The sequence below is a fragment of the Linepithema humile genome, chromosome 5, assembly GCF_040581485.1.
Source record: "Linepithema humile isolate Giens D197 chromosome 5, Lhum_UNIL_v1.0, whole genome shotgun sequence".
Classification (NCBI taxonomy): Eukaryota; Metazoa; Arthropoda; class Insecta; order Hymenoptera; family Formicidae; genus Linepithema; species Linepithema humile.
Genome location: NC_090132.1, coordinates 13,603,264 through 13,624,245, shown reverse-complemented (window position 1 = coordinate 13,624,245; position 20,982 = coordinate 13,603,264). Strand labels below are relative to the sequence as shown.

The 20,982-nt window shown below is 35.0% G+C and overlaps 2 protein-coding genes across 3 annotated transcripts; one reads left to right on the top strand and one right to left on the bottom strand.

Moving 5' to 3' along the window:
* Positions 1-1,340: 1,340 nt before the first annotated feature.
* Positions 1,341-6,590, bottom strand: LOC137000179 (uncharacterized). The gene has a single exon (XM_067356134.1). The coding sequence runs from the start codon at positions 6,588-6,590 to the stop codon at positions 1,341-1,343; it is 5,250 nt and encodes a 1,749-aa protein (XP_067212235.1).
* A 4,668-nt stretch (positions 6,591-11,258) lies between these two features.
* On the top strand, positions 11,259-15,036 carry LOC137000263 (proline-rich protein 27-like). Of its 2 annotated transcripts, XM_067356386.1 has the most exons (4): positions 11,259-12,997; positions 13,064-13,445; positions 13,629-13,755; positions 13,830-15,036. In XM_067356386.1, the coding sequence occupies exons 1-4, from the start codon at positions 12,926-12,928 to the stop codon at positions 13,837-13,839; spliced, it is 591 nt and encodes a 196-aa protein (XP_067212487.1). In that variant the 5' UTR covers positions 11,259-12,925; the 3' UTR covers positions 13,840-15,036. The 2 variants fall into 2 exon arrangements, with proteins under 2 accessions (XP_067212487.1, XP_067212486.1); XM_067356385.1 differs by having other exon boundaries at positions 11,259-13,445.
* The last annotated feature ends 5,946 nt before the right edge of the window (positions 15,037-20,982 follow it).

The following is a 20,982-nucleotide window of genomic DNA, read 5'->3' as shown; positions in this document are numbered from 1 at the left end:
TGAAATACACACTGCAATATTACATTAGCGTAACACGAAACATTATCGTCATTAAGAAGGCCGTATATTTTCCACGTAATTACACTTTTTGATTCCTCGCAACCATGATTCTGTACATTATCAATGATACTAGGTATGGTCCATCGACGATCGTAAACTTTTATAGCCTTTTTCTTGGATAAATCGATTGTTCAAGGTGCAAATTCAAAATAAACATACATAAAATATACATAAAATGTATAAATAAAACTGATCATAATTTGATTCTAGAAAGTAAGTGATATATTATTCTTAGTGCACATACAAAATTTTTTAAAATTTAATTAAAATAACAAAATATTTATTAAAAAATACAAAAACACTTGGCGCTGCCAACGGGCTTCACCATCCCCCCTCCCCCTAGCGCAACCCCTTTACGCCATTTCCCCCTTTCCTCCCCTCCCCCCCCCGTCAAGAGGCTCCACCACCCCTCCACCCCTTTACATCTTTACACCTATAGTATTATGAAACAACGAAAATGAGTAATAATGTAATAATAGCATGATTAACTGACATCATGTAATTAATTGACATTATGTAAGTTAACATGTTGTTCGGTGTGGCAGCGCCAAGTGTTTTTGTATTTTTTAATAAATATTTTGTTATTTTAATTAAATTTTAAAAAATTTTGTATGTGCACTAAGAATAATATATCACTTACTTTCTAGAATCAAATTATGATCAGTTTTATTTATACATTTTATGTATATTTTATGTATGTTTATTTTGAATTTGCACAAGCTTGAACAATATATCAGTTACTTTTCATGTTGGTAATATATTAAAAATTCAGATTATTATTAAAATATAAACATATTGGAGTGTCTTTTTTGGAACTTGGCCTGATCTTATCATTTATGAATTTTTGTGCTATATCACCTACTTTTTTACATTTTGTGCACAGAATTCTATCCCAGATTTTTCTAATTGACCGCCTAGGGCAAGCCTGAATTCAACGCTATTGCAGCCGTAAACGCTATAATTGCGAAAATAATTTTTGTTTGGGGCCCAAAAATAATTTTTTTAATTTGGCACCTAGGACAAGTCTAAACTCAGCGCTATGGCAGCCGATGTTTTAGTTCAGCGCCTACGGCAGCTTTTATGAAGCGCCAGAGCAGCCGATTAATTGTTATAATTTTCCGGATCTAAAAAATTCACGTAAATTTACTACAAAGAAATTCCGACACTTACATTCGAGGAAAGTGTCATTAAATGCAGTTATTTCCAAAATCACTTAATCTGCTCCAAGAACAATATGTACGCCCCTTGTGCTCCTTTGGGCCAGTTTTTCTTAATGACTTTCATGTCATTAGAGCAATACCATTCTGATTTTTTTCTGCTCTCAACATACACGTGTAGTGACCACGATTCATTTCTTCGCCTTCGTGAAATATAGCGCTTATTACCTTGTACTTTTTTTTATCTATCGTGATATTATTCGTCGGTACGGCGTTAATCCGATTGTTGATAATTTTTTTGCAAACACCGTTCACAAAAGTGTATAAATTGAGCTGTATCACTAAGATGGATAAAGTCGATTCGATTACGGTTTTCTTTTTCAGAACGGAACCTTTACATGCGTTACAACTGCCGTCTATCGTTTCCCATTTGGAAAATTCCGAATCAATCAAAGTTTGTAGCGTGACACCTCTTTTCCTTTTTAATGTCGATTGTATAGGTAATATTAGCAAACAACTTTTTTCCAACGTAGTTACCGTGTAATTACATTTGGCATTTGAGCAACATGTTACGTGCTTCAATTCGTGTTCCAATATATCATTGATTTCAGAATACGTCGACATTAGAGCCATGAAAAATTGCGAAGCATCTTGTTGTATTCGTTCTTCGAAGCATTCTCCGACAGATCTTCTAACCGCTTGAACGTTGCAATATTTACGCTCAGTATACGCGCATATAGCATCAGTCAATGCGTTCGATGCTTTATATTTTAGTATTTGTTGCCTGATACGCACGCAATGAAATACACACTGCAATATTACATTAGCGTAACACGAAACATTATCGTCATTAAGAAGGCCGTATATTTTCCACGTAATTACACTTTTTGATTCCTCGCAACCATGATTCTGTACATTATCAATGATACTAGGTATGGTCCATCGACGATCGTAAACTTTTATAGCCTTTTTCTTGGATAAATCGATTTGTGGCAGCTGAGATTTGAACAAAGATCTTAGTCGATTATATTCCGAAATGGCTCCTGAGTGTGCTTGAACTGATGCCGGATTGAAGTTTATCAAATGTAGGCCTTCCAATGTACTCACTCGAGACAAACCTACATAGGCTTGACCATCACTGAATACAGTCGTTCCCAGATCCATCATTGCATTTTTACACGTAACGCCTTGACTTTTGTGTATAGTTATTCCATAACTGAGGGACAATGGAAATTGTTTGCGATGTACCACTATTTTGTGAAATATCTCGAATTTAATGTCTACTCTCGTTATTGCGAATTCTTTGTTATCCGAAGTAACTAATGTGACGGAATAAATATTTCCATCAGCAGCACGATTAACCGCAACTACATTGCCTATTGTTCCGTTGACAAGTCCCAGAGTTACGTCAATGTTTCGTCGAATCATCACTTTAGCACCAATTTTAATCATTATTACTCTTTCAATGCCTGCCGTTTCTGAAACTTTGTCATCTTTATCTTCCAAGGTTTTTTGCACTTTTTTTCTCATTGCTGGAGCACAGTCGACATCATCTTCTGCTATTAGTAGAATTTCCTCGCCGTCGATTTTATTAAGCATTGCCGTGTTCAAAACCTTGCACAAATAACACGTAGGTAATAAACATATTGTATCGGTCGGTAATTGATTCATATAAGTGTAAAGTTCATTCAATCTTTCGTCGCAACTATTTTCTTTGAAAATGATTTTTCTTGATTCAAGTACATTGATGTCAGAATCCGTTATGAGACCTATTCGTATTCTAGAAAGTATATCGCGATATCTGTTGTCGCCTCTTTGTCGCATATTTATCAAGAGTTCGTCGTAATCAAACAATCTCCACAAGTCAAATCCACCCATGGTACCTAAATACTTCTGAACATCTGATCGAGACATTTTAACGAACGGAGGATGTCCTTTTACAGGAGGAAGCTGCAACAAGTCTCCAAACAAGAGAATGTGTTTTCTACCAAAGAAACCATCATTTGTATCTGTCGTATCAAAAATTTCACATAATCGTAGATTGATAAACATAAGTGTCACATTCGAAATCATGGATACTTCATCGATTATGAATAGTTCGACATTCTTCAATTTGTCTCTCAAAATTTTCAAGATTACGTCTGACAATTGCACGTACTTAGGCGTAGATTCATGAGTGACGGGTAGCTGAAACATTCTATGGATTGTCAGGCCATCGATATTGAATGCTGCAATACCCGTGGGAGCAGATATCGCAGTCGTTTTTTTCAAATTTATTTTGATCCAATGTTTGATCGTTTCAATAAGAAAACTTTTTCCTGTACCACCCTCACCGCTTACGTACAATCGTAGAATATGATTTTTATTTTGTAAAACTTGGCATACCCTGTCGAAGACTCTTTTCTGATCTTTGTTCAATTGCGACATCATTTGCGATAAATTAATCGGGGCGTCAATCTTACCAAAATCTTCCAGATTTTTCATCGCGTCGTCAGCTTGTACTGGATTGCAATCCAGTTCATCGTCATCAGATTTGTCTCCGTCTGCTATTTTTAAATCATTTTCACGCTTCTCGATCAATTCAGTAACATCCTCAAAAGCTTTCTGTATTTCTTCGAGCCTTTCGTGATATTTCATTGCCTTCGTCAATCCAGTCTCTGAATTCTTAAAGGCATCCGTGTAAGTTTCGTACGCACCTTTGAGTTCACTCGAATCTCTCCATGGTTTGAACAGAAGAAGCAGCGAGTAAAAGTACTTTTCGGGTTCAGTTTTTACATTGAATCGGTAATGGTTTATTAAACTACCCTTTTTTCGTTTCTTTACAAATAAACGCGATACCAGTTCGTAATATTCGACCTCGTCACTTTTTGGCATCTGTTTTACAATGTCCCAGAATCTAGTAAAATCGTACAAATTCAATGATTCTAGTTCTTTAGGTCTGTTTGGATAATGATCATCGATGAGCGACGGACAATAGATATTCGTAGAATTTTTATCGAGAGCTGTAATTTCATTGAATGTTTTAACTTTTCTGTTTCTCACTTCATTGACGTCGATCCATTTGATAATGGTATCACAATCCGTACCATACAAGGGATGCCCTAATAGTGTATCCGCAGCTTCTAAAGCACCGCATTCTCTGTTATTCAAACGACGCATCGCAAAATTCCACAATTTCGATGCCAAAGGCTTATTGGAATCTATCATTTCAAAGTCTATGTTACATTTTTCCGACTTTGTCGTGTATTTTGTTAAATACGAGTTTAAAAACTCTGATTTTTCTCCAACAAATTGTATGTCCATATTTCCCTCCCAAGCCAATTTGATAGCCGGATTATAATCATTAATAAACCTCTCCGACTTCTTGCGAGGAAGATCGTACAACCTGCTTCTACTGCGTAAATTTTTTCTACCCACTATTGAAGTGACAACGTCTCTTAAAACGAAATTTGTCGTAACTGATCGCGGAAAATCAAACCGACACTTTCTGTAAATATTTGTTTCGGTTTTCTTTGTACGCATGCAATACGAGTTATGTTTATGATTCTGATCACTTGTAACCGTTTCGTACAATGTTGGCGAAACGTTTTTATCTGGAATTTCGCACGTCACGTATTTTTGAATAAACGAAACAACTTCTTCATCCGGCGATTTTCCTAGCACAGGAGCATCTCTTATCCAAATCAAGCAATGCATGTGCTGGATACCTCTAGTTTGATATTCTAATCGCCAGAAGTAGTGGATTACTTCCCCTATTGGGTTATCAACTGAACGAATAAAATCAATCATGGCTTTGAATTTTATGCACATGAATCTAGACGTGCTAACAGGGTCATATGCGATTAGTTCGTTAATGCTTAACTTCTCTTTATCGGGATTCATGTCTCGTAAATATTCACCCAAATCGGACCATTTCCATTCACTAGGACTCAAAGTCAAAAACCACGTTGCTGGGCCGTAATGCAGAGTCATGCATTTCACATTATTGGATGGTTGTCGCCAAAATTGATCCGTATTTCTCAGTTTTCCGAAAATACTCATTAAATTCGATTCCAATTGTTCGTCTTTCAATTCGTTCAAGTATCTATCAGCAGTATATCTCTCTCGTGCGTTAGCAACCATCATCGTATAATATATACCGTTTTTCAATTGTCGGTTGTTAGTATCATGAAGAAGGAAAAACAAGTACTGCGGATTCAATCTGAATCTATTGTGTTTCGACATCAATCGCGTTCTGATGAATAAATATTCCGGTAATGCAAAATTTCTATCTTCTCGTTGTCCATTGATACCCTCTGGATATAAATCGGGGAAACACATGACATCCAGATATTTATAACGATTATCCATTGGAACATCTTCGATTTTTAACATTTGATAAAGTTTGAGTGCAGATTCGTTATCAATCCTTTTCACGCGCATTGGGTATATCGTATACTGATCATTAATACCCGAGTCTTTGGTAATTTGCGTCAGGAAAGCCTTACGTTTCAAAACGATTTGGTCATTATCTTTAATCTGCTGTACGGTGTCCTCAACCACCTCATCTATTTCGTCATTATTGCTCTCCTCGCCCCCATCATCGACGATCTGATATTCTGTTTCTTGCAACTTCTCATTTAATAAATCATCAGATGACGCTGGAAGACGAATTTCCGAATAGTGCGGATTATTTTCTTTTAACCATTGCAAAGCCTTAAACACTTTATTAATATCCACCAAATTTTCCCAAACAACTTTTGATTTTTTAGGCATACCTCGAACGAGAATGTGCAACTCGTGTTTCAAATTTATAGGATTTTCCGGAGGACATATCTTATCCAATGTTTCTTGTAAAGGAAGTGGCAAATGAAATGTTCTACCTTTTACTTTACGGATCATTTGTCTGTGCGGCAAATGTTTGTTCGAAACAGCGCCCATTGTTTGCACTACTTGGAAGCTGCTCATTCTCTTGATTAACATTTTTTCGTAATCATTGAAATCCGACAAAACATCCGGTAATGGTTTTACGGCAAGATTATTCAAAACGCAAGTAGAAGGCAACATGCCTTTCCGAAATTTGCCCAAACAAAACTTACAAATTAATCCAGTATCGCTATTGTGTTCTGTTACGTAAGTCATCAAGTTTTTCCAAAAAGGTCCCTCTACTGGTTTTTTCAGCTTTTTTAGCTCAGAAACGTCACTATTCACACATAGTTTTTCGCAAGAGACACAAGGGAAACGTGGTGTATCCAACAATCTCTTTTTCATAACTGTAAACGCTTCGTAATTTTGCGACAAAATTTTTTCCTCGTCCAAACTAACGGTCAAATTGTTTTTGTAAAATCTTGCTTTAACCTTTGCATCATTGGAAATTTCCAGCAATTTATCCATATTGACAAATCTCAAAGCTGAAAACAAATGATGAAATTTTTTATAATTGCCTATCAATTTGTAGACATTTATTCGAATATTTCTCACGAGAGGAAAATGAGGCGATAAAGTGCTTATCGTTGCAATGTATGATTCGCAAATATTTGGATTCGCATAACAGTCCGGAGGATGTCCCAATCTGCTACTCATATGTGAAACAGAACAATTTTTGAGCCGCGCCATGAATTTAGCATTCATTATCTTCTTTATAGTAGCTCCTTCAAACTCTTCCAACAATTTCACATACTTTTCCAAGGAAATATCACTTATGCGGCATCGTTTCTCGTCACAGTGCCATATTTTTGACTTTTTATCATTGTTATCCATTAACGGTAAAACATTTATCACTCCATGAGAAGAGGACTGTCCTATTATAAGTGGTTGCTCAAACTTTTTCCTTTGCTCGTAAGCAGTTTCAAAAAAGTATGCTTCGGAAGACGAAGTATGTTTGGATGAGCCACAAAGAGCTCTAATTCGATCGCTTTTTGGATATTTCAAAGTCTTACATTCATTGAATCGCAATAGTGCGGTTTCAGCAGCATTTTTCAAATACAAAAACACTTTTCTTGCTGCATTGACGTACGATTTTTTTGCTATCATGCACCACTTGAATATATATTCGGCTTCCAATCGAGCACATATCGCCGGTTTATTAATTTTCCTCGATATCCGTCGAATATAGAACTCTGACCATTTTGGAAAGTTAAAACACTTTTGCCAAGATCGGACAGTACTGAATTTTTCTTTTACTCTCTCGATCGTCTTTGATCTTTGTACGATAGACTTGTTACCACGTTTTGCATAATACTTTTTGTTGTACAGTTTTTTTGAGTCAGAATGTTTGTGTTTAAATTTTCTTCGGCGATCTCTTTCACGTGCAGCATTTTTAAAATAATTTTTTCTTTTGATTTGCCGATTGTACAGCAATTGGTGTGAGTAATTATGGCGTTTTTGAGCTCGTTTATTTTCTAAATCTTTTTGGTACTCGTCGCGTTTTCTTTTACATTGTTCCTCAGGATTTTTTTTGTACTGATTACGCACTCTCTGACGTTGTGTTTCGGGATCTTGTATGTACTGATCACACATTATCTGGCGTTTCGGTTTGGGGTTTTTTTTATATACCTCACACATTTTATAACATTTTATTTTAGGGTCCTGTTTATATTTATTGCGCTTTTGAGTGCATAAAAAATCAGCGTTTTTGGCATATTGTTGTTTGTGAGAAAAAGCATCTTTCTCGAGTCGTTTTGAACGCTGTTCTTCAGTTTCCTTGCTACGTGCAAGCCTTTTTCTCAGTGCATCCGCCTCTCGTATTTTCAATGTCTCCAACGGTAATAACATTAATGGAGCAGTTGAATTACAGAGGTACGGAAAATGAGTGATTGTTTGTCCTGCAAACATTGCAGACAAATGAGGTCTTAGCAAAGATCGATCGTACGTCACAATACAAGGATTTATGCCAAACAGAATCGATGTAGCAAACGCAATCGCCATAGGACCACAATTACAACCGTCGACTTGCGACTGGACTGTAGGAAAGACTATCGGATTGTTTTGAAAATCATGAAAAGGAAATAATCTCTCCACAAAAATTCGAATTTCTCCATTCAAATTTTGCTTATTAGCATTACGACTGCCTTCATGAGAATCATATATAATAACAGACTTTGCGTCGTAATGACAAGTAACCCAATGTCCGCCCGCGAAATTACTGTGCAGTATTTGCAAATGCTTCTTTTTTAGATTTTCGAGTGGAACAATCTGATCAGGAAATATCGTCAACCATACAGGTCGAGGTGCATATTCAGAATTTCTTTCGAGTAACGCATGGAAACTATCTATCATCGTTTCTGTCAACCATTCTTTGGAAATCAAAATGTCTTTTTCCTTATTGCCATAATAGAACTTGTGACACTGATGATGCATTTTGAGCTGGCGCTCGGGGCAGCCTTATACAGATATATGGCGCTTAGGGCAGTCTTTTAGTCATGCAAGTGTCACAATCACCTTAAACGAATAATTAAAGTTACAGAATTCTATATCAGATTTTTTAATTTGGCGCCTAGGACAAGCCAGCCAGGGCCAAAACTCAGCGCTATTGCAGCCGATATTTTAATTCAGCGCTTACGGCAGCCGTTATACAGCGCCAGAGCAGCCGATTATTTTTTCTAATTTTTTTCTGGATCTGAAAAATAAAAAAAGTGTATTAATACATAAAACAAACAAGTTATAAATTTTAGATTAATAATTGTAAACTTTGTACAAGTTTTTTTGCAATAAGCAAGCGAACAGTTTAAAATAATTTTAATAAACATATGCAGAGATTTAAAATTATTATACTAAATAAAATATTGCAGAAAATTTGCTTATAAAGAAGTGAAGCTACATTTATCTTCTGTATAGTATTTCTGAATAGTTGAAAATCAAGTAATCACATTAACATTTAAAAATAGTATTTATTTATTATCACTAAATCATCAATGCAATCTCCTAAAAATTTTTGCTGCTTTCTATTCTATATAAATAAATCCTGTTTATAAACCTTGCTTATAAAAAAAAATTATTCCATAAATTCTACACTTATATTAAATATCTCGAAAATAAAACATTTTATAGGAAAATGTGTTAGACAAAAGATGTTTGGTTCGAAAAAGGAAAAAAGATGGACATATTAATTTGGATGAAAGCGCTTCGGAGATTTGAAAGTCAATCTAGTTTTTTTAAATGGAACTCTATCTTAATTTTTTTATAAATCGATTCCTCGCAATATTCGGTGTTAAAAGTTATATAGGTAGAATGGCCACAAATTAAATAGTTTATGAGATATTTTATACGTTGACATAATTTTACTAAAACAATAAAATATCTCATAAAATAGTCATTTTTCCATTACCTTATCTGCATACTTGTATGCACAAAATAATGAAAAGAATCAATTAGTGTAAAGAAATAAATAGTTGTTTAGAAAAAAAATATGTACCTGCTTGTTGCAAATTCATGCTTTTTCTTAAAAACAACTATATGTTTCCTTTACACCAATTTGTTCCTCTCATTATTTTGTGCTTATAAATATTCAGGTAGAAATATTATGTCAAATGAAAATAAACATATGCATATAATATATCTTGAAAACTATTCCATTTTTGACCATCCTACCCTTATAACTTTTAACAGCGTATATTGCAAGGAATCTATTTATATAAAAAAATTAGAGCGCTTCCATTTAAAAAAATGAGGTTTACCTTCAAATCGTCGAAGCGCCTTCACTCATAGTCAAACTAATATCCTTTTCCTTGCTTCCTCTTCAAAGCGAAAAAGTTTTTTCTAAAACATTTTCCTATAAATAAAAAAATGTTTTATTTTCGAGATATTTAACAGTTTTTGAACTTTTGGGACACACTGTATATACAACCTACAGGGTGCGGCATTTAAATTGAAACGTCTAAATGCCACCCTAATTTTTTTAAATAAATCGATTCCTCGCGATATTCGATGTAAAAAGTTATAACGATAGAATCTCGTTAAATATTCATTTTTCGATTATCTTATCTCAATACTTTTATGCACAAAATGATGAGAGGAATCAATGTTTAAAAAAAATATGTTACTGCTTGTTGCAAATTATCATACTTTTTCTTAAAAATAACTGTGTTTTTTATATACCAATTGATTCCTCTCATTATTTTGTGCAGAAGAGTATATAGATAAGATAATTGAAAAATGATTATATTACGAAATATTTCATACTTTATGTAAAATTATGTCAAATTAAAGTATAAAAATTCTCCTAAACTATTCAATTTTTGGCCATCCTATCATTACAACTTCTTACGTCGAATATGGTGAAGAATCGATTTATAAAAAAATTAGAAGAGTTCCATTTAAGAAAACTTGATTGATCTTTAAATCTTTGAAGCATCTCCACCCAAGGTGTAACTAATATCTCTATCTCTTTTTCTTTTATGAAGCAAACAACTTTTGTTTAAAACATTTCTTTTCATTTTTATTTTTTATACATGATTCTGAAAGGTTTCCTCAAACTTCAACGGCGTATTCTAGCGGTCCTGATGAAAACAATTCCTATAAACATATGTCCTGCAATGTTTCCTTTTCAAGATACAATCATTTTTTAATTTTTAATGAAATTTTTAATTTTATTGGAAAGTGCAGTATTAAATCCAAAAAACAATCAAAGTAAATGTTCGAAATGTTCGCCAGCCGCAATTCAGCGCCCAAGAACAGTATTGTCGAGAAAAAAGGTATCTCGAAAAGAAAGCGTTGTAGGACACGTTCATAAGAACTTTTTTCATCCTTATGACCGCTAGAATACGCCTTTGAAGTTTGAGAAGACCTTTCAGAAACACCTTGTATATTTTGGAGTCTGAATTAAAATGCCGCACCCTATATATGTATATATATTAATAATAAATAAAATTTTATTAACTAAACAACTGCAATAATTGTTCAATAATAAATTCAACAAATGAATAATAGAAATATGTTCCAAGAAATATGTTCCAAGAAATATGTAAGAAGGCAGTAGACCGTTATATTACAACGATCTCGTTTGTCTAATGCAGTGCTCGAAATTGGTTGAACATTTGAGCCGATTTCCGCGGTAAACGCCTCCTTTCCTCTCCTTACCGCGCGCGCCGCAGCCGCTAGGGCCAGCACCGCCGAGCGTTAGGAGCGGCACTATCTGATTATGAGTGGGTTCTTCTCCCTATTTATTAAAATTTTAAAAAATGTATTAAAATTTAAATATAAATTTAAAAATAAATTTTTTATTTTTAAATTTAATAAGTGGAAATATTTCAATAGATTTCTACGTCACTCATGAGGTACTAATGCTGACGCGTTTTTTTAAAAGTGGTTTCTATCTACATTATTGCATCAATTGTTCATTCTCATAAAAGGCCAAGAAAATCTAATTAAGAAAATCTCTTTTATATATTTTTTTTAAATTAAGAATTTGTTATTTTTATCTTTAGTGGAATAGGCCTACGGGGGAAACCACTTAAAAAAAAAAAGCGTCAGCATTAGTACCTCATAGGTGACATGGAAATCTATTGAAATATTTCCACTTAATAAATTTAAAAATAAAAAATTAATTTTTAATAAATTTTAATACATTTTTTTTAATTTTAATAAATAGGGAGAAGAACCCACTTATAATCAGATAGTGCTGCTCCTAACGCTCGGCGGCGCTGGCCCTAGCGGCTGCGGCGCGCGCGGTAAGAAGAGGAAAGGAGGCGTATCCCGCGGAAATCGGCTCAAATGTTCAACTAATTCCGAGCACTGGTCTAATGCATAATATATTACATGGTAACGTAAGCGCGAGAAAATCATATCTACTCAATAAATACCTGTGATAGCTAAGAAAGCATATGTATACAATAATTATACAAGATAATACATAAATAGAATAAATAGAAATGTTAATAATAGTAATTATTTCTTACCTGATTTTAAACTCCAGAAAGTATAGATAATATATAAGTAAGCTTCAGAAAGTCTGTACTATTACAGTTATTTGCGTAAAAATCTTCAAAGTAAAATAAAGCCGCAGATTTATTTTATTTTATAGCTCAGGCTTCTTCTATGTAACTCCCACAGAACAAATTCTAATGGATAGAAAAACAGAATATCAAAAATTGTTGCACATGTGTCTGTATATCTATAAATAAATCTAACTTTATTTATTGGTCAAGCAACGGTTTGTTGAATTTTTAAAGAAATATGTTTTCATCAATGATAAATAAATCGCAGAACTAATTTATTTCCTAAGACAATTGAATTGACTCGACGAACTGTATTTATGTAAGAAGGCAATAGACCATTATATTACAACGATTTCGTTTGTCTAATGTATAATATTAAATGGAAACGTAAGCGCAAGAAAATCATATCGACAAATACCTGTAAAAGTTAGGAAAACATATACAATAATTACAAGATAATACATAAAATAAATGGAAATGTAATGTAACAATAATAACTATGCATTACTTACTTATGTAGCCACTTCTTTATACCAAACACTACTTAAGCAGTTAACCTGGTACACTCTGTCGTCAATATTTACACTCACTGATCAATGAAGTACTGAACATTGACATCCCGAATTCATAGTCGCGACATATAGATCTACTTATATCGATAATCTCGATGATAACTAAATCCATAATGTACATTTACACGAACTTACTCCAAACTACATTACCAGCTGTCGAAGTGATGACAATATTATTGTGAAAGTTTCAAATCTGTACTAATTATCGATTCAATGATCTTCAATGATCTCTGCCCTGTGGGGACCTATGGCGGACCGCTTCGACATTTGTGAACGCATGAGGATGGAGGACGATGTAAGTAACTCCTTTAATATTGTTAATATTTTATTAACAAATAAAATTAATACAATAAAATTGCAGATACTAATGATGAACGAAGAATCGCTCCTCAACGGCGATGTCGACGTCGACGTCGATTTAATCACCGCCCATTCCGTCGCCGCCCGTTCCGTTGCCGCCCGTTCCGTTGCCGTCCGGGACGTGGCTGCTGGTTCCGTCGCCGCCGGTCCCGTCGCCGCCGGTCCCGTCGCCGCCGGTCCCGTCGCCGCCGGTTCCGTCGCCGCCCGTTCCGTCGCCGCCCGTTCCGTTGCCGTCCGGGACGTGGCCGCCGGTCTCGTCGCCGCCGGTCCCGTTGCCGCTGATTCCGTCGCCGCTGGTTCCGTCGCCGCCGGTTCCGTCGCCGCCGGTTCCGTCGCCGCCGGTCCCGTCGCCGCTGGTTCAATGTCGAAACAAAACAGACAAGGTAACATAATTTTAATCTATTAAAGATTGTACCATATATTAGTACTTACATAGTGTATAATTATTAGTACTTACGTACTGCATATTTTCCTACGCACTATTTTTTAGTAATTACGTAGAATATATTTTTCTTTGTACTATTATAAAAACACATATGTAATTAAATTAATTTTAATAATTACAGATTATAGACCGAGAGGTAGAGCCGCAGGAGCTCGCCGACAGCAGGAACGATTTATGAAATTTTTATATCAGCTATCCATGGCACCACATCACTGGGGCAGACACAGGGGAAGAGGCAGAGGAAGAAGGTAAGAAAGCATTAAAAAATTTCTAAAAATTACAAGTTATAGTTACATGTATAGTTATTACATTTATTTTACAGAAACAATTAAGTATTATCAAGTCATGGTGTTCAAGCGGCTCGTCGCATCGCTCAAGAAAAAATTTTTTTTAGTTATTTTCTAATATTACCAATAAAACATCTGTTTCACAGAATGTAAGTGTGATGTGACAAAATACTTGTGTTAGAATGCGAAATAATTTAGTTACTATGTAATTAAGTTAATATTAATGCACAAAATTAATTATGTGACAAAATTGAGATTATTTTTCAATTATTTTTGCACATTTTAGATGTAACATTTATATTAAGTCAGTTGTATATTAACTAAATTATCTTACATTCTAACACAAGTATTTTGTATCACACTTACATTTTGTGAAACAGATGTTTTATTTCGAATATTCAAACTAAACTATTTTTTGTTGTAACATGTCTTCGGTTTGACTGCCCCATTGATATAAAGCCGTGGATAGCTGATATAAAATATCTTTGGTTTGATATTACAGTTTTGTTAAAATTTTTACAAAATATACGAAATAAAACTATAATATCAAATCAAAGACATGTTAAACATAAAATAATTTAGTTAAAACATTCGAAACGACACTTATTATGTTTCATTTAGCGTAATTGTGATATCAAACGCAATACTTATGTTTTATTTCAAATATTCAAATTAAACTATTTTTAGTTGTAACATGTCTTTGATTTAACTGCCCCATTCATATAAAGTTATGGATAGCTGATATGAAATATATCTTTGGCTTCATATCACGGTTATGTTAAAATTTTTACAAAATATGCGAAAAAAACTATGATATGATATCAAAGACATGTTAAACATAAAATAATGTAGTTAGAACATTCAAATGACACTAATTATGTTTCATCTAGCGTAATTGTGATATATCAAACGCAATACTTATATTATTAGTTATTTTTTAATATTATCAATGAAACATCTGTTTCACATGACTTAAATGCTATATAAAACACAAGACGTGTTATAATGTAAAATAGTTTAGTTAATATGTAATTAAGTTAATATAAAAATGTACAGAAATGTACAAAATTAATTATGTGACAAAATTTAAATTATTTTTCTACATTTTGAATGTAACATTTATATTAACTTAATAACATATTAATTAAATTATTTAAATTATAAGTTTTGCGACTGGATCGATGTCAACGTCGATGAGATGTTCTTCGTTCATTAATACTAATAAAATTCTATTATATGGCAGTTTATTTGTTAATAAAATATTATTAACAAGATTAAAGAATATAATTTTTTTTTCATACTTTTCAGAAGTTTTTTTTAATACTTTTCGAGTTATTTTATATCTTAATCTGACATATTTTGATATAAAATTTAAATTAAAATATCTCTAAAAATATTAAGTTCTGGATAATCTTACCGTAATACTTTTATGATTAGAATAATGAGAATCAAGTGGTATAAAGAAAACGCATAATTGTTAAAAAAGTACATTGTAAATTGCATACTTTTTCTTCAAATAATGGGTTTTTTACACGTATTGATTTGTTTTATTATTCTGTGCATAAAAATATTACGGTAAGATTATCGATAACTAAATATTTTAAGAGATTTTAGATTTTATATCAAAATATGTCATATTTCTCTCTCTCTCTCTCTCTCTCTCTCTTTCGTGTTTGCGAAATTTTCGTAGTGCAACTTGGGGAAGTCGAATTTGTTGAACCTTGATACCTGGTGCAAGGAATTCCCGTAGCGCAACTCGGGGAAGTCGAATTCGTCGACTCTTTGCACCTAGTGCGAAAAATTCCTGTAGCGCAACTCACGAAAGTCAAATTCGTCGACCCTTGATACCTGGTGCGAGGAATTTTCGTAGCGCAACTCGGGGAAATTGAATTCGACGACCTTTGGCACCAGGTGCGAAAAATTCTCGTAGCGCAACTCGCAAAAGTCGAATTCGTCGACCCTTGACACCTGGTGCAAGGAATTCCCGTAGCGCAACTCGGGGAAGTCGAATTCGTCGACCCTTTGCACCTAGTGCGAAAAATTCCTGTAGCGCAACTCGCAAAAGTCGAATTCGTCGACCCTTGACACCTGGTGCGAGGAATTTTCGTAGCGCAACTCGGGGAAATTGAATTCGACGACCCTTGGCACCAGGTGCGAAAAATTCTCGTAGCGCAACTCGCAAAAGTCAAATTCGTCGAACCTTGACACCTGGTGCAAGGAATTCCCGTAGCGCAACTCGGGGAAGTCGAATTCGTCGACCCTTTGCACCTAGTGCGAAAAATTCCTGTAGCGCAACTCGCGAAAGTCGAATTCGTCGACCCTTGACACCTGGTGCGAGGAATTTTCGTAGCGCAACTCGGGGAAATTGAATTCGACGACCCTTGGCACCAGGTGCGAAAAATTCTCGTAGCGCAACTCGCAAAAGTCGAATTCGTCGAACCTTGACACCTGGTGCAAGGAATTCCCGTAGCGCAACTCGGGGAAATCGAATTCGTCGACCCTTTGCACCTAGTGCGAAAAATTCCTGTAGCGCAACTCGCGAAAGTCGAATTCGTCGACCCTTGACACCTGGTGCGAGGAATTTTCGTAGCGCAACTCGGGGAAATTGAATTCGACGACCCTTGGCACCAGGTGCGAAAAATTCTCGTAGCGCAACTCGCAAAAGTCGAATTCGTCGAACCTTGACACCTGGTGCAAGGAATTCCCGTAGCGCAACTCGGGGAAATCGAATTCGTCGACCCTTTGCACCTAGTGCGAAAAATTCCTGTAGCGCAACTCGCGAAAGTCGAATTCGTCGACCCTTGACACCTGGTGCGAGAAATTCCCGTAGCGCAACTCGGGGAAGTCGAAATCGTCGACTCTTGGCACCTGGTGCGAGAAATTCCCGTAAATTTTAATGATAATGATAATACTCTGGGCCCCGTAAATTCTTCATTCGTCCCTGCGGACAGAGGAGAAGAATAAGGAGACGACGTTTCTTAATTTTTTGCATTACCAACATCACTTTTTGACCGCTTGTATCTCTGAAACGGCTGGACCAATTTAAATTTTTTTTGGCTTAAATTAGTCGTGGCGATGCCGCCTTTAAGGATATACTATGTGTTTTTATAAAATTTTTTATATTTTAGTTGCTACAAACCCCCGAAAAGTCGACTTTGTGCGCGCAGGATAAGAGACTTAGTAGTGTCATTTTCCGAACTTTGCCAGAGATTCTTTTCCTGACTTAGTAGTGTCGTTTTTTGAACTTGGCCGGAGACACTACCGCGTCTCCTGATTATAGTTTACATACATGCCTATAAGTATTTACTACAACTTATTGCGCGAAGTTCTATTAAATGTGGTAGATTTTTCAAGTCAACCGCTACTATATTTTCACAACAAATACAATAAATTGCAATAAAATTATTTAAAATTACAACATTTTTTAGCTTTTGTTGATACTGGAATATTTTACAATCTTAAGCAGTTTGTCAATTGATTTAAGACAGGTTCTTTAGAACAATTTTTTAGACTCATTTATTACAATTTATCTCTGTCCCTATTTGTACTATTATTTGTAGAAGAGCATTTTACAATTGTACTATCTGGTGCTACATTTTTTTCTGAGTGTACAGGTCGAGGTGCATATTCAGAATTTCTTTCGAGTAACGCATGGAAACTATCTATCATCGTTTCTGTCAACCATTCTTTGGAAATCAAAATGTCTTTTTCCTTATTGCCATAATAGAACTTGTGACACTGATGATGCATTTTGAGCTGGCACTCGGGGCAGCCATATACAGATATATGTGGCGCTTAGGGCAGCCTTTTAGTCATGCAAGTATCACAATCACCTTAAACGAATAATTAAAGTTACAGAATTCTATATCAGATTTTTTAATTGGGCGCCTAGGACAAGCCAGCCAGGGCCAAAACTCAGCGCTATTGCAGCCGATATTTTAATTCAGCGCTTACGGCAGCCGTTATACAGCGCCAGAGCAGCCGATTATTTTTTCTTATTTTTTTCTGGATCTGAAAAATAAAAAAAGTGTATTAATACATAAAACGAACAAGTTATAAATTTTAGATTAATAATTGTAAACTTTGTACAAGTTTTTTTGCAATAAGCAAGCGAACAGTTTAAAATAATTTTAATATACATATGCAGAGATTTAAAATTATTATACTAAATAAAATATTGCAGAAAATTTGCTTATAAAGAAGTGAAGCTACATTTATCTTCTGTATAGTATTTCTGAATAGTTGAAAATCAAGTAATCACATTAACATTTAAAAATAGTATTTATTTATTATCACTAAATCATCAATGCAATCTCCTAAAAATTTTTGCTGTTTTCTATTCTATATAAATAAATCCTGTTTATAAACCTTGCTTATAAAAAAAAAATTATTCCATAAATTCTACACTTATATTAAATATCTCGAAAATAAAACATTTTATAGGAAAATGTGTTAGACAAAAGATGTTTGGTTCGAAAAAGAAAAAAAGATGGACATATTAATTTGGATAAAAGCGCTTCGGAGATTTAAAAGTCAATCTGGTTTTTTTAAATGGAACTCTATCTTAATTTTTTTATAAATCGATTCCTCGCAATATTCGATGTTAAAAGTTATATAGGTAGAATGGCCACAAATTAAATAGTTTATGAGATATTTTATACGTTGACATAATTTACTAAAACAATAAAATATCTCGTAAAATAATCATTTTTCTATTACCTTATCTGTATACTTGTATGCACAAAATAATGAGAAGAATCAATTAGTGTAAAGAAATAAATAGTTGTTTAAAAAAAAAATATGTACCTGCTTGTTGCAAATTCATGCTTTTTCTTAAAAACAACTATGTGTTTCCTTTACACCAATTTGTTCCTCTCATTATTTTGTGCTTATAAATATTCAGGTAAAAATATTATGTCAAATGAAAATAAACATATGCATATAATATATCTTGAAAACTATTCCATTTTTAACCATCCTACCCTTATAACTTTTAACAGCGTATATTGCAAGGAATCTATTTATATCAAAAAATTAGAGCGCTTCCATTTAAAAAAACGAGGTTTACCTTCAAATCGTCGAAGCGCCTTCACTCATAGTCAAACTAATATCCTTTTCCTTGCTTCCTCTTCAAAGCGAACAAGTTTTTTCTAAAACATTTTCCTATAAATAAAAAAATGTTTTATTTTCGAGATATTTAACAATTTTTGAACTTTTGGGACACATTGTATATACAACCTACAGGGTGCGGCATTTAAATTGAAACGTCTTGTTGGGAATGTGCAATCATCTATTTCTCTATATATATGTATGCCGGTTACTACCATGTAAGGCCTAGTATTTATGTGGGCCCTCCTACAGATGTCGCGCACTTCTGTACAAGCGTGGTGGTGACACTTACTTACGATTCATTTTTCTTTTCCGAACCACGTGTATTCTAGACTGTATTATTTCTCTTAATAAAAACCTCTATCTCAACAGGTTATGGGCCCAGGACAATTTCACTACGCTGGCTGGTTGATTTCACTGCGTTAGTTAGTTGTGACTGTGTACTGTACATTCACGTCGTGATTGTGAAACGAGCGAGCGTTGGTTCTTTCGTTTGAGCTGCTCGAAGAAGTCGTCACAGACGGTACACGTAAAAGCGTTCGTGCGATTAAGAGAATAACGACGATGATGGAAGATCGTCAACAGCTAGTGACACAGCTCACGCGAGCTTCATACACACGATGGAAATTCGAGATGATGGCACTTCTGGAATCGAAGTCAGTTGAAGGCTTGATTGATGGAACAAAGACGGAACCTGCAGAAACTGCCGACGAAACTACGAAAGCAACGTGGAAAAGGAACAATGCGTTGGCAAAATCGTTGATTTCAAAGACGCTTGATGAAGATCATTTTAAGGTTATCTCAACATGCAGTACAGCGAGAGATATGTGGACTCGTCTGACGGCATTATACGAAGATGTGTCGGCGACTACGAAGCTGTTAGTCAATGAAGATTTTTATGGCTATCATTGGTTAGAAGGTATGAACGTATCGACGTACACTGCGGGCCTAACCGAAATCGCGCAGCAATTGAGAAGTCTTGGTGAGACGGTAAGCAAGGAAACAATGATTGCAAAAATCGTTCGTGGATTGCCTGAACAGTTCAACAGTTTTCGAGAGGTATGGCGGATTGCACCAAATCCGAATTTAACAATTGCTGAATTACAGGGAAAGCTAATGGACGTCGAAAATGAGTCTGGCAAAGAGCAGATCGTCAAATGCAATCACGGGGATGCATTGATGTCCAAGAAAAAGCAAGAGAAAGACAAACCACAAGGTAAACAGCAAGGTCAGTTTAAAAATAAGAAAGTTTTCAGATACCACAATTGTGAAGGTATAGGACACTTTGCTAAAGATTGTCCATCAAAGAGATTCGGTAAAACTAAGAAGAAAGACAATAATAAAGGATCATCAGCTAGCCAAGAAGCTTTAGTATTCTCCCTAAGTGTCGATGACAACGAGTGTTGGATGGCTGATTCAGCCGCCTATCGTCATATCACAAAAAGAAAGGAATGGTTCTCAGAATTGAAGCCACTCAATCCACCTGAAAAGGTCAGAATCGGGGACGATGGATATCTATATGCAACGGCTAAGGGTACCATTGATATATGGGCATATGATGGCAAGAAATGGCAAGCAAAAATCCTAAAAGAGGTACGTTATTGTCCTAACTTTGGATCTGCTAACTTATTTAGTATAGGTGCTGCCGCAGAATTTGGACATGAGACAGTGTTTTCAAAGAAAGGTGTGGTCATTAAAGGACCAGATGGTGGCGTGCGAGTCGTCGGCGTCAAGAAAGATCCAACAACATACCAATTGATGATCAAACGGAGAATTAATGGTGAAGTTCATTCAGCTCTAAGTGGACAAGTTACCTGGCAACTATGGCATCAGCGTTTAGGCCATGCGTGCCTCAAACAAGTCAAGGCTGTACTGAGGTCAAAAGAAATTAAAGCCACAGGCAGTGAAAAATTCTTTTGCGAAGCCTGCGTTTATGGAAAAATGTCAAAAGGACCGTACAAAAGTATTCAGAGAGAAGAATGTAAACCTGGAACTTGAATCCATGCGGATACAAGTGGAAAAATCTCTACGCCATCTATGTCTGGATGTCAATACTTTGTGTCTTTTACAGATGAAAGC